We start from the raw sequence: 22,566 nt of genomic DNA on the forward strand, positions 1-22,566 counted from the left end.
GGCTGAACTCAGACCTTGAGAATGTCTTTCCTTTGGCAGGTGGAGATTTTTGACTATTGAAGTTTCCAACTGTGAAGATTTTATTTCAGCAAGAAGGATTTTTTTTTTTTTTTCCCCCAGAACAGGAAAAGCTAAGAACTCTTCTGCACAGAAAACAAACAAACAAACACCTTTCTAGTTAGCCCTGCTATTCGTCAAGGTGATTTCATTATCTTACTGTGCCATTGCTTCCAAATGGCCTTCAAGAAATCATTTGACGTACAGTGAAGTATTTGTCATAGTCAGAATGTTCTTGGCAATCCAGAGAATTGCTAGATTAAGAGTTTATCCAACAGCCTGAAGTAGTAGTGTATACACTTCTTGGAAACACATATAAACCAGGATTATTCCTCCTCTCCTCCTCACCCCCCCACCTATGCAATAACATCCTTAAACTTTTCTTACCATATAGTAGGGTCTTGAGGTAAAAGCATACCATATTTCTGTGAACTTTAAAAGCTCTTTATGCCAAAAGAGCATTACAGTGTTAAGTATAAACTTAAGTCCTTACCTTGTAAAACTAAGAATTTGAGGTAATATTTTCAGGTGCCAATGGTATGTTGCTCAAGTTGTTACAAGTTTCTCGCTGCTGAAGACCTGTGCCTATCACTTCCTGGAAGACACTTATCAGAGATGGACCCTTCCAGGTCTTATGTATGTGGGTTAAAGTCTCACCGTCATTACTTTTTAAAATTTGGGATTCCCCTTCCTTGATTTCCCTCTCCTGGCCTGTGCAGCAGGTCCTTGTGCTGGCAGCTGTGGTGCAGATGTGTACAGATGTGGTGCAGATACAGCCCATGCTGAACTGCAACGGCCAGCAAGTAACTATATCTCCTTTAGCAACTTAACCAATGCAAAGCGACCATAGTTTTAAAATATTTTGTTTTATTAAATGTTTAAAATAACATAAACATATTAACAATTTTATGGCTGAGGTTCTCATAATTTGTGACTTTATCATTTTATCTGATTTGAGAGCTCAAAAGATTACACCTTAACATTAGAAACTTTGTAATTAAGATTTATAACAGTAAGTTGTCTCATAGCTAACAAGAAAATAGAAATAGCAGATAGAACCATATAAACTTTTGACAGTGGGAGAGTACATATTTTACTATAAACTGGTGTCTGCCAAGATTATGTACGAACAAGAAACTTTTATAAGCAGTTTCATGTTAATCTGAACAAACCAACTCAAATCATAGTTGACATTTAAGCAATAGAGAAAAGTGGGATAGTACATCTTTAATTATTCCCCAAATACACTTTTTTATTTATTTATTTTTTTAAAAAATTGTCTTCAGTAAGTCTGTACCACCTTCATACCAATATTTAGCACCATGTAATGGACTATTTACCATTTAGCTTCTGGGGAAGGTACAGGATGTTGTTTACTCTGCATTAGAATAACGGGTCCAATTGCAGTAAAAGTTCATTCTTGCTTTCTGCAGTAGAACGTCAATGCTGGAAGAGCAACAGCATGCTTTTGACCATGAAGCTGTAGCTTATTTACAAACAAAAGAATGCCCCCCTCCCTCTTTTCCCAGTTGCTTATTCATGATGATGATTTGATTAATAGTACTATAGGTTAGGTTTCCTTTACACTGGAAACTAGGATAGGTTTTAATCACTTCATCTTTCGTTGGAACAATGCATACCAAACAAACACGGCCTGACATTTCAATATGAGTTCTACTGTTTTTACCACCTCTGTATGTTGTATGAGAAGACTGGTGCTGAAAGATGTAACTGTACACCCAGACATATATAACCATGTTTTCTTAGAAAATGTGAAGTAACAAATCTCTTGAGGAGGTGGGTAATGTGCCAACAACCTGTAGTATACCAGTATGCCTGTTACTCCCTCTCTCTGCCAAGAAAGAATTGTGTTTTCTCAATGAAGCTATTGGGGTAGAGGGTGGAGGAATGAGTTGTTTTGGTTTTTTTTTTTTAATAACAGATGTGCTGAAGATAAACAGCTTTGGTTGTCAGTCAAAAGGCAGTTTAAGCTCAGATTAATTTTAGGGATTTTTTTTTTTTTGTTATCACGATTTAATACAAGAGATACTTGCAAGCTTATGCCCATTGCTTTTTGACAGTGAAATTATATTCGGTGTTTCATTGCTTTTGCACAGCTGTTCATAGCTATAGCCTACAGACTAGTATATATGCATAATATTAACAAAATGTTAGTATATTGGGTTCAGCAGTGGTCCATGGTATTTCTGTAGAGCACTGCAGGCTCCTGACACCGCGATGGGGTAGATGCACTGCAAGTTCATAGAGTACAATCAATTATAGAGGATAATTCATTTATATTGTTTGTGGCAGATATTTTCTTTTGTGGCTGTGCAGAATGACTGCCAATACTGTTCTCTATGCTGCTTGTTGGTAGCTGGGGGAAAGGACAGAGGAGCCTTTCAGTTCAGTTTTTTTGTTACAAGAAACCAAAGTGATAACAAAATGCTGATGGAGCTCTTCTCCCATGCCTTAGGAGTCAGAGTGCTCTGCGTTTGGCAGCTCATACTTCTCTCGTCCTTTGAGCCTCCCTTTCTTGGTTGAGCTGGCTGCTCTGTGCCTATCAATGCTTCTGCTGTCTGTGAGCAGAGGCAGCAAGTGCACTCCTAGTCCTCTCTTCTCCCCATAGCATTCACCATGCTACCCCTGTAGGGTGAAAAAAAAACCCAAAACCAACCGAAGTCCTGCTTCAACCTTATAGTTGTGAGTGTGAGTTGTTCACGCTAATTTGCGCACAGTCACCACAGGACCTCCAATTTAACTTAATAATAACAACTATATTTGGCTTTTCTTTTGTCAAAAGCTTGTGACTATAGATGAAAGAGCAAGAGAGAGAATAGGGAAGAAAAGAAGCGGCTGTCGCTTGTTATTTTCTTTTAGATATTTCCCCCAGGGCTTGGGTTTCTTCAGAGCAAATACAAATACAGTGGGGAGCACACAATAAAACATCAAAGATAAGTCACTGCTTGAGGCAAGAAAAAGTTCTTATGCCAGGTCCAGCTTTTCATGATGACAGTCGTGACTGGCAGCCAAAGGCCACTGCCACATGTCAGTGTCTGCATTGAGGTTTTTCTGAAATATCTCTGTGGTTCAGACAACCACTTGAAAGCATATCAAGCCACGGGAAAATGGATTAAAGATTCAAATTTCACTGCATGTTATCTTTGCGTTAAGGAAAACGAACAGCTTGATCCCCCTCCAGGCAAGGCCAGAGCTCTGGACAAAGCTGCTGGCAATGCTGTGTGGGCTATGAAAGGTCTCCAGAAGAGCAGATGCCATCTGCAACAGCTGAGTTTCTGCAACATCCCAAGCAGCTCCTGCTGGTTTTCCAGGGCTGAGTAGCAGCTTTGCTGTGGCTGTTACCTTCAGCAAGATGCTGAAGAGCTTTAAAAGGTGATATCACCACTGTTCTGAGTGAAACCCAGAACATCTTTTTGCATGTGCAGAAAACAGGTCAGGATAATGTCAGGTGAGCAAAGATACATCTCAGCCTTGTTGGGACAATACAGCCAGTGCAAATAACTGTGAATGCCTCCAGGCATATGTGAGGAACGCATGGCATGACCAGCCTCGGGGAAGGGAAGGCAGGAGACACTGTACTCATAGTAGGTCTGGTCTACATCAGTCAGCTGTTTTATGTGTAATGGATCTGCAGTATTTGACTTTTCTGTGAGACTCAAGTTTTTGTCTAGCATGTGCACGGCCTGAGACTTACGATCCTCTTAGAAGTGGCTTCTTTTTGTACATCAAGCAGGCACGTAAAAATAATGTTAGGATATGAGTTAATATTTTTTTTTACTTTTTAAATGAAGTTAATTTCAAAATAATCTGAAATTTAGTTTTGTTTTTTAGCCTTTCATATGAGAAAACTGGAAGCTGGCTGATGACCTGATTATTTACTTGAGGGAATGAAGACTTTCTAGAGGAATCCCAACAGCAACCTCCCTCACTCTGCAGAGTAGCCACAGTCTCTACATTGCCAGGTTAGCAAAATACAATGCAGCTAACCCTCACCATATAAACTGATATGGAAGCTTTGCACGTGATATGTCTGGTACCCAGCACCTGAACCCATAGCTCCTGGTTTCCCAGGCAGTGACACCTTGCTAATGTGCAGTGCACAGCGTGCACTGCCAGCTTTCTGGAGTTGGAAAACACATAGCTAACAACCAGCACGGTTTCATTTTGAAAGTATGTTTTCAAGGCAAGAACTTAAAAATTTTGCATTTTGTAAACTAGGTGTTTGACCTCACTGCGCATAGATAAGAACTAATGTGTGACAGACACAGGGGCCTTTGCTAGGGAAGGCCAGAGCCCTGCCATTTTGGACATCATGTTTCTGGTCACATTCTGCTGCATCCTTTGGCAGTTGCCTGAAACTAGACCTCTGGGGCATAAGGGGGAAGATTAATTTCTTGCACCTTTAGAAAGACTTTTGCACCAGCTTGGAGGCCTAAGATATAAATATACTGTCATCTTAACTTGCTCTTGCCTTCAGTGCCAAAAAACAAGGATAATTTTTGAAGAAAGCCGGCTTTGTAAATGCTCTGCTATTCTCAGCTCTCAAAAGAGCAACTGTGACATAGCACTACTTTTTCAAACAGCTAACATGACACAAGACTAGAGAAACTGGATGCAGCATTGTTTCAAAAACTAGCTGTTTGAAATTCTGATAATCTTAAAGTGCTTTTTCAGTGTTATCTGAATTAAAAAAATTCCAGTATTAGGTTTGACTTTGAAACATCAGATAGCACGATAAATTTGTTGCTGTTGCACTAAGGCTGTTGTTGCACCAGCTACTTTGAAGAAGGCGCTCTCTATCTCTCTTCCCACAGGAATTCATACTTAAGAAGGCGCCCTCTTTCTCTCTCCCCACAGGAATTCATACTTCACTAGGTGAAACAAGTATCTCCAATAGCCACGAGCATTAGGGAGATCCTTAGGTTCCTTTTAAGCTGCAACGTAGGACAAAATGCATTACCTTCATGGTGTATGTTTAACACAGAAGTCAATGAAACCTCTCCTATTCTCAACAAAACCAAATTTCAGACTTTAAATTTCTACTGACAGGAGAGGCAGCAGAATTGGCCTGGTGGAATTTCCTCCATACATGTCTTTACACTTTCTTTGCCAGTGGAAGTGATCAACTGCAAAGTGATTTAGCTGTAATGAAAGTGTGAAAGACAGTATCAGGCTGGTTTTGAGCTACTGGGAGAGAAGTTTTCTACAGACAAATCCAAGGGGGAAAAAAACCTATTCCTCAAAAATAATAAAGAGGTTCTGAATTATTCTTCAATCTTTTAGGAAGTCGTCTTCTCATTTTCAGAGTAAATAGAGCGTATTTTCAAGGCAAAAAAATCTTCCAAGCAAATGTGATAAATCCAAGAACAGGGTGTTTTAATAGACTGCAACCTTAATCACAGAGAGAAAAAAATATCTCTCCATAAGAAAGCAGCTCATGAATGAGTAGAGTTAACACAGGTACGTGAACTGAATGCATGTCTTCAGTTATGGCTTGAAAGTATCAGTCCTCAGTAGCAATATAAGACAAGATCTGAAAACTGTTCAGTGTGTTCACTGGCCTAGTGTAACTGATTCTTTTCTCCTCTAAGTTTTGAAAAACTGAAAATTTGAAATAATTTTTTTTCAATAAGGTACCATTTCACTGAATGAGAATGAAACAATAGCCTCTTTAGCAGGACCTCTTACAGACTAATTTCCTGGACTGGGTCTTCTCTGATGGCATCCTTTTCTCCCAAGGTTGTATGCTTTAAATTTGCCTCTTTTGAGGAAGAAAATAGGATTAAGATAGCCTAGGTAGTATATGGGAAGACAATGACTTTGGTTAATCCTTACTCTTGCACATCAGACTCTAGATGAACGGTTCCAGCTTGACCTGTTCCTAAAGCTTCATTTATGGCTTTAAAAATTGGCCTGGTCCTATGGAAGAAAGACCACCATGTATTAAAGCATAAATTAAAATTAAAAATGTGAACATACAACAGTGCACAATAAATGCAGGCTGCTGTTGGAGGGAATGGATTTTTCTGCTACTTTCAGACCCCGACACCCATAGTTGCTGATTAGAGGAGATGGAGGTCCTTCTGGAAGAGGCTGGTTGCTGATGGACGGCTTCAGTGCCTGAGGGTGCTGGATGCCCTGAAGTAGGAAAGGAACTTGTAGCAGAGGCTCACCACAAAGTACCAGATGTTTCGAGCCATCTGTGACCTTGCAATGAAAATGCGCCAGATGATCACAAGGAGGGTGGTGTTGAATGCATATCGGATGTTCCTCAGCCTGAGAAAGATAAAGAGGTATCTTATGGAGGAAGACAAAAAGCACAAAAAACTTAGCAGCTTGCTTTGGTTGCTACAGGTAATTTTATAAGAAATCCTATTTACAAATGGTCCTTGGGCTTTTTGCCTTTCCTGTTCTGGTGAAGACACTGTGCCTAAGATGTCCCTACCATCTTGCCAATGATTGTGTTGAAGTTATGGGATAGTAAATAGTTAATGGAATAGGTGGAATACCTTTATTGCAAGTGTCTCTTGTTCCATGTGCACTCATTTCAGACCAGAATAGATGGTGAAGTCATAGTGAGAGTTGTTTTCTTAATGATAGTCTAGGTCCAATACTTTGTGCTTTCATTTGGTATATTGGCTATTTTTTACTTAGTAGGACTGGTGACAGGCTGGAGGACCTTTGCAGCAGCTGATGAGTAAGGTTCTTGGTTGAAACCTTGTCTTTAATGTTGGGAAATTACTCAATAATTATAAATGGTCTTCACTTTTGCAGTACTGCAATTAGTGGCCTTTTATAGAGGTTTTTATAGATCCTTTAAAAATGACCCATGAACAAAAAACTTTTAAAGGATTCCTTCATATGGCAGCAGGCTGTTTTACGCTTCTAGAATTTACAGTGCACAAGAGTGTTTTTTCTTAAAGGAAAGAATGAGGCTCTTACTTCAAGAGATTAAATGCATAAGGTCTGCACTGATTTTGGAAAATTTTTGTCCATTCCCCCCAAGGAACTAGAAACTCCAGCTTTAAAATGAAATCTAAAATCATACAAATGCCTGACGTTTTTATGCTATGTGTTTGAATTGCTAAAAAATTCTAGGAGCTTCACAAAATCTAAATCTGACTTGTATTTTTCTATTGTAATTCTGAATGATGAGGAACTTCTGCATTCACGTATTCCTCTTCTGCATTGTAACTTAATTACTTGGTCATCTGCTGGGAAGGCATAATATCTAACACCTAATCATTAGTATCATCAAAAGTCCTCTTTCTTACAGGATGGAAAAATGAAATACTATCAAACTTCTGCCCTAAGAAATAAATTATACTATGTTTATTTCCATATTATTCAACAACAATTATGGCAATGTAGATAGAACAATTTTCCTCAAAAGCCATTCAAACTAGCCAGGAGTTCTTGTCCTTGTCACTGGGTATGACTTACTTTCGTAAGTGCTGCCTTGCTGCTGGAATGCCAGACATGTCCTCATTTAGCAGGTACTTCTTAGCACCTAGGCAATAGCTTTCAATGTATTCTGACCAGTGCAGCTGACGAACATCGAAGTTGTATAACTGGGATTTAAAGACAAAGAGCAGAAGTTAAACACCAGAGTTCGAAACAAGTTCACTTTAAGCATCAATTCTTTGCTGACCTCCATTCCTGACAAGGCCCCCCGCTCTGAAGCTATTAAAGCCATCAAGCTTCCAAGAACACATGGGCACTAACAGACTATATTTCACAGCTGTAAATTAGTGTCTTATCCAGCTGGGAATGCAGGAAAAGCAAGCAGAAATTTAGTGCTAACTGGCAGATGAACTTGTCTTTCAGGTGGCCATTTGTGCATAAACACATGTATCTATACACACACATACTATACACACACACACAAAATTTTGGAAGAAAAATGGCATTCCACTCAGGTAAATAGATTAATCTGAAAACCTCCATGCAGTTTTTAATGTGTCACTAGAGTTATGTGTAAATAAATTAATTGGACATTAAGTCAACAGCTGCCTCTGCATCAGTATTACTCTGTGTTGTGCTGCATTCTCTCTCATCATCTAGATCGGCAGAAGTCCAAGAAATAGGTTACTTTGTTGTTTGGCATCAACAAAATCTCATTGTAGAGTTAATTACCCCTGAAAAATTCAAATGCTATTATTGGAAAAATTGATAGCAAGCTCTCAGGTGGTTGTCTGAGAGCAAAGAAAAGATTCGTAAAGAGGAAGAGGTTTTTTTGTAGAGAATATTTTTGTTTAAACAAAGGAGTGAAGTGAATGGCACTTCTTATTTACAGGGTCTTACAAGGGAAGATACTCAGAAAAGTATCTTCCTTTCACCTCTATGCCAATCCACACCATTTGCTTTGGTTCAAGAGCTTTGGTATCAGACCAGCAATAGCTGAGCAGAGAAGAGTTAGCTAACTCTGTCAAATACAGGGGATTAGCTACTGCACAGATCCTGGTGTGTCTGTCAGATACATACAGAAATGTGTGCTGCCCATAAACTGTCTATCAATAGCTTGAATGCTGCTCACAATGCAGCAGTGGCAACACGGGATGTGGTGCATCTCACAGAGGTCTCATAAGCAGCTTGGTAAGCCTGAAACTCTGCCTAGCTTGCACTAAGTCCTCGATGGTGTAATTTCTTGTTTATCTGCCTGAGAACCAGCTCCTATCCTACCACTTATGTTCTCTCTACTGTAGTCACAGCAGTGCCACTACCCTTAGAAGTTAGAATTTGCTGCATACACTCCCTCTGCAGATTAGGGGAGAAAACTCTTGATTCTACTACTCAGAGTCTGTGCAAGAATTTAATGATGTGAGTGAGACTAGTTTGATGTGAATGCCTAAGTATCTCTTTGCAAGGAGATACTGACCCAAGGTACATTCAAGTTTATCACAGTACTCTTCAGTCTTTCAGTTACAATCCCGTTCTTAAGGAGTAGTATTTCAAACCTATAAAGACTACAGCAGAGCCTTACATCCTGCAAAGTAATTGTTCTCTGGAGACTTAAATCTAACAGGAACTTTTTTCATGTTGTTCAGGGTAAGACTCTATATATTAAGTTTTCCCTGTGCAGTGCCCATTAAAACCAATGTGGATGAAAATGCCAAAATCATTCAAGTAATTCCCATCTAGATCTCCCAAAAAAAGCTACCAACTGCCAGAAGAGATGAGGGAGAAAGGGATGTTGTAAAGGAGGTTCCTGGTTTTCCAACAGCGAAATACTTAGAAAATTAGGATGAAAAGATAGTGGGAATACTTCACAGCTTTTAGTGATTAATTAATTACAATGAAACTCCCCAAAGCACATATCTTTGCATTACCATTGATACTGTCTTTCTGGGGCCCCTGTATAGCACAATAGTTAACATGGTCACATCATACCATGAAAGGGGATGCCTGAAATTCTTGGGGACCAGAGCTGTGATGTGAAAACTGGAACTGACCTTTTCTTTTTCGAAAGAGAAATATCATGTGTCCATCAAAAAAGGAATGTCCTTAGCTTTCCTATCCACTGAGTATTCCAGTCTATGTAGCCAACCACAGGGCACTGTGGTGCCACTGTTACATATGATGTGTTTAACTTCTCCAGCTCAAAGGCCTGAGTACAGCTGGGTCACTGAGGATGTAAAGTTATGTTCCCTTTGTACAATTCATTTTGTCTGTGGAAACAAATCCAGATTGTTTACAGGCCAAATAGAAAACTGACAGCACAAGGCAGAGAGGGGCCATGTTAACTCAAAAGACTGCAGTGACTGACCTGTCTCAGAAGAAAGAGCAATACACCTCAAGAGAAAACATTCTCCTGTAATAAACAGAAGCTTCCTGATAAGTTAATAAAACAAGGAGGAAATAAATTATTTCAAGCTAAAGTCAGTTCCAGTCATCTAGGCAGATGTCACTCATAAGCTTAGCAGTACACTAAAACCAATTGCTGCAGATGAACAGAACTGGCATTTAGCAATCCATATTCAAGACATGCTTACCTTTTTGTCCTCTGTGTTAAGGTGACTCATTAACATATTCATATTATCTGAAGACCAGTCCCAGGACTGGGTGGAGAAATACTGCAGGAGCATCATTGACTTGTGAAGTCGATTGATGATCTTCATCATTCTGAAACAGAGGAGGATCATCAGAGGTGGATAGGAAGTTTGACCTTATGCAAAAGCTGTCGGTTTGCTCTGTAGGTGTTTTCACCGATTCAGATGAGCAGGCATTGCATATCCTGATGAGCACTTCAGTTTTGCTCACCAGGCTGAGCACTTGCTCAGCAAATCTAACTGCTCTGGCTGAATCTTGAGCCTATAGCTCCCCATCTTTTATTGTTGGCTGGAATGCTGGGTACAAACATGCATTTCCCAGGGCAGGACTCATGCCTAACTTACTGGCCTGAAATAAACAAGAGTTGGAGACCATATCTACATCATGTGTGAGGGGAAGAGCCCATCTGAACTGGTATGAAGTCTACACAGGAGATTGCAAAACCACAAAGGTATAGTGCTTGCCTCCCAAGGTGGATACTTATCTTTCTACCACACAAACACTCTTCTGGTCTCAAGCCTGAGCTGGCTTCTGAAGCAAGGCTCTTATTTTTGGAGTTGTCTCCAGCACAGAGGTGACTGCATCTGCAGCATTAACAAGCTTTGAAGTCCGTTGCTCAACTTCAGCTTTCAGATAGAATCAAAGAATTGTTTGGGTTGGAAGGGACCTCAAAGATCATAAAGCTCCAACCCCACCCCCTATGGGCAGGGACAACTTCCACTAGACCAGGTTGCTTAAAGCATCATCCAACTTGGCCTTGAATGTTTCCAGGGATGGGACATCCACAACTTCTCTGGGCAACCTGTGCCAGTGCCTCACCGCCCTTATGGTGAATAATTTATTCCCAATATCTAGCCTAAATCTACCCTCTTTCAGTTTAAAACTGTTACCCTTTTTTCTATCACTATATTCCCTGATAAAGACTCCCTCCCCATCTTTCCTGTAGGCCCCATTTAAGTGCTGGAAGGACCCTATAAGGTCTTCCTGAAGACTTCTCCAGGCTAAACAACCCCAACTCGCTCAGCCTGTCCTCACAGAAAAGATGTTCCAGCCTTCTGATCATCTTCCTGGCGCTCCTCTGGACTCACTCCAACAGGTCCATATCTTTCTTATGTTGGGAGCTCTAGAGCTCGATGCAGTAGTCCAGATGGGGCCATACCAGAGCATAGTAGAGGGGGAGAATCACCTTCCTTGACCTCCTGGTCACACTTCTTTTGATGCAGCCCAGAATACAGTTGGCTTTCTGGGCTGCAGGCACACATTGCCAGGTCATACTCAATTTTCAATCCACCAGTACCCCCAAGTTCTTCTCCTCACGGCTGTTCTCAATCCATTCTCTGTGTATCCTGTATACATGTTTGGAATTGCCCTGACCCATGTCCAGGACCTTACACTTGGCCTTGTTGAACTTCATGAGGTTTGCGTGGGCTCATCTCTCAAGCCTGTCAAGGTCCTTCTGGATGACATCCCTTTCTTTTAGAGTATCAAGCACACCACTCAGCTCAGTGGCATGCTTTTCATGTCTTTGGGCTTCTTTAATCTCTCTCCCCCTAAACTAGAAAAAAAAAAATCATTTTTCTTAAAGGCCATTCCTCTCTTTGCATAATATATTGGCAGTTTGGAGCATTTTTTATGTCCTTCCTTATACAGGAAGGGTCTGATAGCATGCACTCCTGGTGGATGACCCTGAAAATCATCCAAGTGCATAAGCTTTTTTTTTTTTTGGGGGGTGGGCCGTGGTGGGGAACTGTTTGAATGTCTTCCTGGAGTGTGAGTGCCCCAATAAAGAAGAAAACTGCTGCAGGGGCACAGCTGCTTAACAGGGACTTCGGAGATGTAGGTTCCGGTCTCTCGTCTGTTTTGGCCTTTATATATTATTCATTTTTTATATAAAAGGCAATAACGGTAATGCTGTCCTACCCTGCAGGATTATTTTACAGTTGTCCCAATGGTCATGAGTACAAAAGGCCTCTGGGAGGCGGTTGTTTTAAAGTGTGATGTGCAGTACTTGGTGAATTTTGAGAGAACACCATGTTCTCTCAGACTGGATGAGGGCAAGAGAAAGGCTGATTTCTGTGGAAAACAGAGCTGTTTTCATAAGAAAATTTTGACTGCCCAGAGGGTAACACAGTTGCTGTGACAAATAAAAGGCGGCAGTCTGGGGAAGAATGGTGCCAGGCCGGCCTCTCCCCATGCAGATGTGACTGCCACAATGATAAGCACTAAGCACAGCAGAAAAAGACACAATGAGTACATCAATTCAGAGGAGAACTGCACAGCTTACCCAAAGTGAATTGAAAGAGCACTAAAACCTTACATAGACACTCCTACTCAGAATTAAAGTGGCTTTCATTTTAGAAGCAAAGCCCACCATCAGATTAAGGGAACCTTCATTCTGAATAATTATGTGTGCATTGATTGAATGCAGTTTATCTAAACTACTTTAAAATTACCTTAGATTAATCTTCCTGATTGTGCATGTGTAGGCAAGTAGTGTGGGGCAAAGCTTTGTGAAATATTTTAATACCTTTTAGGAACTTGGGAAACAGTATGTGGCTAGATTGCAAAGATCTGAAGTAGCCCCTCAAACTGACTCGTCAAAAGCCAGCAGTATCTTTAAAGTGCTTAAAGTTAATGAAATCTATCAGAAAAAAATTATAAGAGAATCAACTGTATGTCCCTGCTCATGTTTTGAACACAGGCTATCCACATGGCCTCCTGTCAATGTGGGCAGAATAAGCTCTGACTGTACATCTAGCCAAAGCAACATACCTGAGTGGCTAAAAGTGAGGGTCAAAAAGAGAAATGGATCATCTAAAAACGTATGTATGAAAACTATGTTTCGTGCTGAATGACTGAGCTCAAATGTTGGGACCACATTCAAAATATTTATTAATTCGGATGAAGGAATGGTCCACTGAAAAAACATCAACCAAGAAGAAACATGCTTTTCTCCAGTGTCTGAGAAACTATAGCAAAGACTTCTTATAGAAAATCTCATTCTCTGCTGTGGAGGAACAGAGAGGAAAAAAACGAAGCTGTCACCGATAGTCTTATTAGTTACACTTTAGAAATGCATCTTGTCTTCTAGAAAACTGTTTAGAGCAATGATTTCTTTATTTGTTCTCAGAGTGAGCCTTGCATGAACAGATTCCCAGGCGCGACAGATTGCCCCAAGAGACTAGTAATGATATAAACCACATTATTTACAAAGTCATAGATGGATGTGCAGCAATAACAGTTAGCCATTTAGGGCCATTTTGCTAGATACCTGGCAATTCATTTGAAATGAGCTAACACTTAAAGTAAGCTTCTCAGGAGAGGCAGTATATAAAAGTCTAAAGCTGAAGGAGATGACTTTTGAACCTACCCTTTGGTAGGTGGGGTGCTTCGTGTGATAACCACAGGAGGAACTACAACTGAGTTCCCACCAAGTATCCTGCAGTTCAAATTAGTGAAGGTCGTAGACTGGTCCTGAATCAAGGGCAGACTTGTGAAACCATAAGCAGCTCCCAGATAACCTATTGCATATAATAACCCATCAGCTTATGATGAGTTGAGTATGGATACAGTAGAGAACTGAAGCCTGATTCTTGGTCCTGGCAAAGAAGTTTCTCCTTTCTGCTGGCAAAAGTGGCATAGGGTCATGGAGAGAATTCAAGAAACTGCCATGAAGATAGCTTGTACTTCAACAGATGGGAGTGAGAGGTGGGAAGACAGTTAAGCCTAGGTCCTCTGTTTACAGCAGAGGGAAAAATTAAAGGGAAACTTTAAAGCAGGTTCAGCGACATATTCAACTTTTAAAACTTGAATGTGGTTTACTGCCCTTGGAGCATAAAGGCCTGATATTTAGGTAGCTGTGGAAAAAAGAAAGAATGAGCTGCTACTATGCTTTCTACCACATTGCAGTGGTACCTGGATGAGCTTAAGTAGCGTGTAAAAAGAAATGGGGAATTACATTTTAAAATAAAAAATAAGAAAAAGGACTCTGAACTCACAAGTTCATCACTGCACTGTGTTTGCTCAGATCACAGATCTGAAAGTTCAGATGAAGAGATCTTTCTCAGCATGAATTCATGCTAAGCTCTGTTTGAAATTTAAGTACAGTATTGCAACCAATGTCCATTGGCTACCTATGCTGATCAACTTTATGAAATGTCAATTGTAACCACAATGCCAAAATCTTACTGTTGCCTGTTTCAACAGAACTTGGAGGTTCCAGCCTATTTTTCCTTATATTCAATTTACCACTATTTCTAGGGTAATTCTTGCCTCCGGGATAACTGGAAGTCTTTTTATGGACCAATTTCCCTCTGTAGGAGAATGTCTGAGAGAAACCAAAGCATTACATCAGCCAGGGATCTTCCTGCAAACAGCTAAAGCCAGCTTTCTAGCAAGCAGAAGAGCACAGAGCAGCTGACATGGAACACAATGCTGGCACGCCATTCTTGTGTTGCACAATAAATTCTTCTCTGTGGTGGCAGGGAGTGAAGGACATTGGCTGAGTTATGTTATTTACACCAGGATTCTTTCCATATGGCACATGTGTGCCCGTGTTCCTCTGAGCCATGACACTGCCAAGGCTCAAATACCACTTGTAATGGTAAACTGTCCTCATAAATACAATTCAGAATTTTTTCATACTCGGAAATGTCCTAGATTTCAGGGTGCTGATCCAGTGCTGGCAGCTGCTAATTATGCCATCTGATTTATGAGGAATAAATATTAAAATGTTCTAAACCTTGCCAGTAACAAGTCCTCACACAAGCTTAAGTCTTTACTCAGGACAGATAGAGACAATCATATCGGAAAGTTGCAATGGTGGAAATCTTGCTATACAACATAACTTGCAATCTTCTTCTGATGGCTTGGGAACCTCTGGAGCTTGTAAAGTTCAGTTTAAAACGTGTGCTGTCCCCCAGGTACTGGAATGGGTGGGAACCCTAGGCTATGCTTAAGTATGGCCATGTGCTTCCTTTTCTTTATGAGCAATATCCTGAAGACAAGGCCTGAAGATGGGAAGAAGACCAGGGATCCCAGGCTGAGGTAGCCAGTTCGCTGAACTTGTTAGAGGTCTGCTCTCCATAACAGTGGCAGGTGTGTGGGAGGCTGAAGGTGTGTGGTTTCTTACCTGGGCTTTCTCCCCGTGAGCCTCATGTACAGGTCGTAGAGTATGGCTGGTGCCTTGTGACTGACAGTTATCCAGTACTGGTTTATCAAGTAGTTGGACGTCAAGTGAGCATTGGGTGTTCGGAAGGCCTGCTCCAGAGGGTTCCTTTTGAACGTGGACATGACATACTGCTCTGTAAGGGAATAGACATTTTACTTAATATCAGGCACTTTATTTCAGCTAAGTTGGGCACAACGATACCAACATGCTGCGGTAAAGCCCAAGTTACAGTGCTTAACACATTTAGCCTACAGTTCTGCGAACTATGTCAGTGCGGGCTGGAAAAGATCATCTCATGGTCCCTTCTGGCATTAAAACTGATGACTCCATCTATTGCTTATTTGAAACACAGTTTGACTCTAGACTTAATAGCAGCAGACATAAACTTCCTTAATAAAATGCCAAAATGTAATGGAGGAAAAGAGGGCAGTTGTAGCCTCAAACGCTTCAAACCAAGGAACTGCAGGTCTGCTTTCACCTGCAGTTCATGTTGAAGAAATTGATAAGTGTTAACATATCTTCAGATCACTGAAAGCAAATTTTGATACACTAGCATAAGACAAAAATGACACTTCTAATTTCTAACTAAATTTTCAGAAGGGCTAATGTCATTATTAGTCTGAGTCGGGGCAAGTTGCTTACACACATAGGGGGCTGCTTCTAGAAAGACTTCGTTATATCCATTCAAACCACATCTGATCCACAACAACAAATACTTCAGCCTTTTTTTTCAGAGGAGCTCTGGATGCACTAAATCACCAAATTGTCTTGCATTGTTAACTTGAAAACTAATGATAGAGTGGTAATCTTCATTCTTTTTGTATGTTAAGGCACAAAAATACATTGGGCCTGATTCTGAGCTCTTGCAATGGCACTGTGCCACAGAAGTGGCATCTACATGTGCATATCTGGGGCATTTGCATATTGCAGAGGCTTAATAGAATTGCAGTAGTTGAATAGAAAACTATAATTCTAGGGACTTATAAACAGATGGTGCTCCTATTCCTGAGCACCAGTGAGCTCAGTAAAGAAGAATATGTGGGCTCTTTTTACTTTTTTAAACATGAATTTGAGAGTTACGACATCAATCTGTGCTCATGTTATAGTCTACTGTCTAAGCTTATGTTACAAATGGACAATCAGATGAGAATTTGCAAGTCAGAAGAAACATCCAGATCATCCTTAGATAAGCAGATTCCAATCATAATATTCAGACAGTCCTCTCATGTCTGTGCGGTGGGCTCATTACTGCACTTCAAGTAGGGATTTTTGCTGTACTTGTTCTAAGCTGCAGCAACTACAGGAGACTAGTTAGCCACTTACCTGCTAAGTTGGGACAACAACGACTTTTAAAATAGTACAATCTAGTTTTAGCGCAAGTTCATTGTTAATTTTTGCATCCTATATGCTGCAAGTTTAATGGGTGAAGACCAGTTCTCCTGAAGCTCATCTTGCCTCTGAACAGCCAGAGCTGCCATCTCTTCTGTTTCATGTAGCCACACTACACTGATGTGGTTATCTCATGGTCATCTCAAGGGCTGTGGTATGGAAAACTTATCCTTTGCAGCATGCTCTCTCAAAACGGCAAGCATTAGCAAAAATCTCCTATTTAAACTTTCCTATGTAGTTGTGCCTGGCAGGGGGGGCTCACCAGAGCAGTTTTACTGAAGTTTTGTAAAGGTGTTTATTCCTGGCAGCGGAGCAGCAATGAATAGTTTGAGATGGGCTACTGGGAAGAAGCTGCTGTCCTGGCCAGCTCTTGGAAGAGTTTGTGTCTGTCTAAGCAGTGCATGAGGAGTTCCTTTCCTCTGTGCTAGCAGCACGGCCATTTACTACAATTATACTTTGACAAAGCCCTAGCTGGCTCAAACATAGAGAGATCTGCTCCCAGTTTGGGAGAGCTGTATATCTGTGCCCATTCAAGTAGCTCATGGATCAGGAAAGCAATCCCATGAACTCTAGTGCTTCTCTCCTTAAGGAAATTTCTTCAAGAGGCACTTTAAATCACAGTTTATTCACAAACTCTCATCTGCTTAAAGTTTATTTAGTTTCACTTGCTCACTTCATTTCCTAATGGAAACCTTTCAGTCTAACTGGGAACCACTGATATATTGGAATTGAAACAGTTTTGACGTTGTCTGCAGCATATATTTATAGCTCTATTTATTCAAATCCTGATGTTAATATATTGCAGATCTAGTTTTCAGCTGTAAACTGGTTGGGAAGGTTTCCCTTTGGAAACACATTAAAGACATTACGGCCTTTCTTCTCTCTTTGCATTTTTGGTATCTTTGGCCAGGATAGCAAGTAAGAACGAATCAGTAAGTGGAAACTGCATCCCTTGTCATTTCAAATCACTGGCCATGCACCAAATTCACACAAATCAGCAACACCCTTATCATCTTGGTTATTTAAAGCTTCTAGTGGGAAATGCAGCTGTAGTAGAGAAGCCACAGAATTATGCCATGATATTACTTGGTGTGAGAAGCACATGTCAAGAGCAGATGAGATTTCTACTGAAAACTCAATAAAAATTCTGAAAGTCGGGAATGAAAACTGTTTCATTTTAAAATGCACATATGAAGGCAGTGAGAACAACCTGAAAGATTTACTGGAAGAAAGTTGGGAAAACACCGATTTTGCGTAATTTAGAACAGTTAATGCTATGGGTGTTTTCCTTATGGATCTCCCTTACCCTGGCTTGCACTGACTCTGCACGATTGCACTGTCTCCTAATTTGTGGAACGTGTTCAGCTTCGCAAGTGTAGCAACTCTGTTATGCTATAACAGTTTGAGTTTTGGAGAGAGAGAAAGAATCAGACAGACAGACAGGTCAGGCAGAGAATCCCGAGCCAGAAACACATCACTTCTAGGAGCTCCTGAAACAATTTAGTGGGTGGGTGGTCTTTCCCCTCTGACCACAGCACAAAAACACAGCAGCGAATTCCACAACTCTAAGGCAGATTTAGCAGGGGGAGAATCAGACACCAGTCTTGCCCAGGTAGAATGTTAAGGATAAATTGAAGTTAAATTTTCACATGCTGAACACCATTTTAAAGCCCTCTGAGGTTTAGTTTTGAGCAGAAATTGCACAATGTACTTCACAATGTCAGACTAGCAAGACCTACATTGCAACAAAGCAGAATACACTTCTACAGATTAATACTCGGTTGTCTAACCACATTTTGGTAACAGCAGAAAAAATAGTAGCAGTAATGGAAGACAATGAGAAAAAAATCCCAAGGCATAGCATTATTTGGAAAAGACATGAGTCAGTTAAGGCCCCTTTTAACACCAGAGCTTTGTCTGTATCTGGAAACTGGTAGAATAAACTGGTCTGCAATGGATGTTTAAGTATAAGCTCTTAACTAGACTTCTACATTTTTCAAATAATTCTCTTCTGGATTCTCTTTCTCCTCCCTCCCTTCAAGCTCATCACCTTTGTACTCAAAATGTCCCCATCTCAGTCATTTCTGTTCCCTACCCAGGGCATCCTCAGCCCATTCCTGTCTCAATTTTCCCAATCTTTTTCTATTCTGTCCTCCTCTCCTTCCAAAAAATCCCTACTCTGTTGTGTTTGCATGTCATTCTTGCAGCTGGTCCTGCTGTAAGCGTCCCTAACCAAGTAGCCCAGGTCCTTCTCTCTGCAAACCCCATGTCCGATTTCCAGCAAATGCTCAGTTCCATACCAGATGACTCCCATTCCCCACCACATCTGCTGATCCTGTGTCCTCTGTATGTTTACATCAAACAGCTCCTTTTATGCCAAGGAAAAAGAAAAATTCTGACCAAGCTGAAAAAACACTGAAGGTAGAGACCTGGCCTCAAGAATTTCAACCTGCAGGGTGAAAGTTAGCAGAGCTAAACATAGTTGGAAATGGGCTTTCGAAAAGGAAGGTAACGACTTGAGTAGCAGATGCTGCCCCATTGCAAACTAGAGAACTGATGGGTGAAGTTCAGTCCTTCTGCGCAGGGGCTGGACTACTCAGTGGTCGCTCTTATTTAAGAGATCCTGGCTCTGACAGGCCTGTTGGAAGTGCATGCCATGAGACTGGCTGCCTAGAAGCCAAATAATAATATACAGAGAAAGTATATGAATGGGTTGAGAAATTCTGTCATATATATAAAGAAGATTTTAGACTTATGTGTATTTACCAAAAATAAATTGGTAGAAGGCTGAACTGAGAATTCAAACTGGATGGCTACGGCTGTAACATCTTCATGTGATGAGCCTTTTCCAAACTCATTTCTTAAACCACGCAACATTTTCAAGGGCAAAATTTTGCTCTTTGGTATTCTATCCTAATTCCTGTTCATGAATCTTTACCTAATACCCCTCTGCAGCTTGCTCCTCTGAGGAAAACTGTAGATACAACATGGAGTAGAAAGAGCTCCAGTGTCACCCAAGAAAATTTTGACTTCAGTCCCGTCACACAACTGAACTGCTTATGCAAACTTCTGCTGCACCCAGATGATTTAATTGCTAAATCCACAGTTATGAGCAAAGTAACAGAGTGAAATCAGTTACAATGCATTAATACATTGCTGTTTTCATCAGTAAAATTACACTGAAAATGGGCTAGAAAGGCAAACCTCAGGTAGCATTATGGTGGCTGTTGCCTAAAGTAGTAGCCAGTGAAAAGCTTTGCATTTACTCCTGTGAAAAAGCCACAGAAAATCTGTGACTAACCACAACATCACATCTCTCATTTCAAAAATGTCAGGAACCTGGTGTGATTTTCCCTCAGCTCAGTCAATTGCTGAAAGCTTTTCCCTGCTAGATCACTTGATCAAATCTCATGGTAGGACATTAGTAGGATTTTGAGACAAGCCTCATTCTGAAAATGCAATTCTCTGTTGACTAGAGTTTGCTACATAAATGATGCAAAACCAAATGCAAAGCAGCAGCTGAGAGGTGAAATAACACTGTAGTAATTTGCCAGCCTCCTTTATTTAAAGCGCAAAGATGTGAATGAATGTATGGAAGAAAGGGAATCAGACCCCATGCATCTGTCCATGAATGTACTGACTGCATGTAGTATTTCACAGTACACAACTGAATCCAATTTTGCTACTTGGCTTCATGTTCAAAAGGCAAACTGTTCTTCAAGCACATCTGTCACTTCAAGGTTTGCCTTCTCAAGTCTACACCAATTATTTCTGTTTAGAATTTTCTGCACAGAAAGACAAAGAAAGCGTACTCTACTTCCTTAATATACTAGTTTCCACTCACTAGCAAGGTACTCCAAGTGATTTCAAAGCATGAAAATGCCCAAACCCAGAAAAGGTTCTAAATCAGAAAGGAAAATGTCCAGCTATAGCTACACAGAGCATCTTCTTGTAGAATTAAGGGACTGGTCCCTTTTTCCATCACTTTAATACACCAGTGCAGCAAAGAATGTACTTTTCTGGGTTGTAATGAGATTATGCCCACAATGAATACTGAAGAAATGCTTTCCTGAGCTGGATATCCAGTACTGGGAGCTTTTGCTCACAGCGCCCTCACTCACTGCAGTTGGGCCTCCCACACACAGTTTGAATGGCAGACGTCGAGTGCCACCTAAATATAGGAAATTACCTTTTCAAAACCTGGCTGTGGAATGCTATTGATGTTTGACATGTTCTAGACTTAATTAGACCTTACCCATTTCTCCCCAGAAGAAAGGGTTGATTCCACCTGTTGTGCAGTTATACACCAACATGTTTTTTGGCCTGGAAAAGAGAAAGAAATATTATTTTAAGGTGTGTAGAAAAGCACCCAAAGCTTTATTAGAGGAGCCTGAAAGCTATCAGCCCAAGAAACAATATCGGCTCATAAAAAATGCAGAAGAGGGCATGTTTCATAAATATGAAAATAGAGCACAAAATACAAAGTATTGATAAGATTCAGTGAGATTCTGGAAAGCATATGAAGTTAATAAAGATGGATGGAATTTAAGAAAAATCATCCATACATCACTTATCAAAAATTATAAAAACAATAAGAAAAGCAAGCATACTGACACATTTCTGAATTTTAAAAACAATTTCTCTTAATACATTGTAAATAATTGGCTCAATCCAACCTCAGAGACCGTGTGTATTTGACAATGATGTACTTAGTGAATACGATTTGCGCTACTTTTAAACTCCGTTTTTTAGGGTGGTGATTACAAATCACATTTCAACAAAAGTCTAATTTTAGTACCAAATAAAGCTTGATAGTTGTATTTGAATTAAATATAGATCATACTGGTTTTTTATTTCTTCCTTTGATATAACGCAAAAATTAACCAAAAAGCTTTTTTATCTAAGCCTGCCTTGCCAAGGGTGCAAATGCAGCATTTTTCTTACTCTACATTAGTGGGTGGAGCCATGTGCCAAAGTGCTAGAAGAGATGAGACCTGGCCTTGAACAGGGGACAACAGCTTCGCTGGAGGATACAGCATCTCAGTGCTCCTCAGGTACCTGTGGTGCTCGGAGCCTCTCTCCACAGGAGGAGGCTGCCTATGAGAAACCTCTCTTTTAAAAACTCCTGTGACTGAAGAGACCAGGAGACAGAGCCCTAAACCTGAGATAGGACATCTCATACTTGAAAACTGCATTTGGATACTGTACAGGTATTTTGTTTTGTTTTTCATGCTTTGAAATCATGCCATTTAACTGAATATTATCATTACTACTAATCCCTAGCAGACTTCTAGGGATGCTTAGGACTGATAGACACATGTCAAGCTATGAATCCATGGTCTCCTGTAACTCTGAATTACAATGATTTCTCCATTTTCCCAGTTTCCAGTGAAGAGACTCTTCCTGTTATTTTTTTTTCCATTTTCCACCCGCCATGTGAGTCAGAGACCTTGGTAAAATGTAGAGCTTTGCAGAGCTTCTATGCTATGTAGCAAAGCTTGCAACTTCCTGCTAAGTTTTAGAATCTAATTTCACTCATTAATGTCACCTGCCCTGAAGGATAGTGACTTTCTACTTTCTAATTTGATGAGTTGGAAAAAACAAACAAACAAAAATCCCCAAACAAAACAAACCCCACATACATGCTGCTGGTTTTTTTTTAATACAGACTGCTAACCTTGGGGTTGTGCTCAGCTAGACAAAGCATTAAATCAAGTTCTGCAATTTCTCCTTTAGCCTAATAATTATTTGTGTGGGAAGTAGATTAAATCCATGTATCGTTTGACAATGAAAGTTTAGAAAAAAGGCACTTCTACCATGGCCAGGGCCAGGAAGTCTACCTGCATGCTGATCTACTGCTTGCTCATCAGCACATGTTC

General features: G+C 40.4%; 1 protein-coding gene across 1 annotated transcript in view; it reads right to left on the reverse strand.

The window, feature by feature from the left end:
- Nucleotides 1–984: 984 nt before the first annotated feature.
- The window catches only part of FAR2 (fatty acyl-CoA reductase 2), a 150,953-nt gene continuing 129,371 nt past the window's right edge, over nucleotides 985–22,566 (reverse strand). The window contains exons 8-12 of the mRNA XM_065658393.1: nucleotides 20,943–21,010; nucleotides 15,260–15,431; nucleotides 10,071–10,200; nucleotides 7,522–7,649; nucleotides 985–6,354 (exon numbers count right to left, since the gene is read on the reverse strand). Of these exons, the coding sequence (XP_065514465.1) occupies nucleotides 6,192–6,354; nucleotides 7,522–7,649; nucleotides 10,071–10,200; nucleotides 15,260–15,431; nucleotides 20,943–21,010 (661 nt within the window). The 3' untranslated portion in view covers nucleotides 985–6,191. The remainder of the gene's footprint in view (nucleotides 6,355–7,521; nucleotides 7,650–10,070; nucleotides 10,201–15,259; nucleotides 15,432–20,942; nucleotides 21,011–22,566) is intronic.

Source organism: Caloenas nicobarica, chromosome 1, assembly GCF_036013445.1.
Source record: "Caloenas nicobarica isolate bCalNic1 chromosome 1, bCalNic1.hap1, whole genome shotgun sequence".
Classification (NCBI taxonomy): Eukaryota; Metazoa; Chordata; class Aves; order Columbiformes; family Columbidae; genus Caloenas; species Caloenas nicobarica.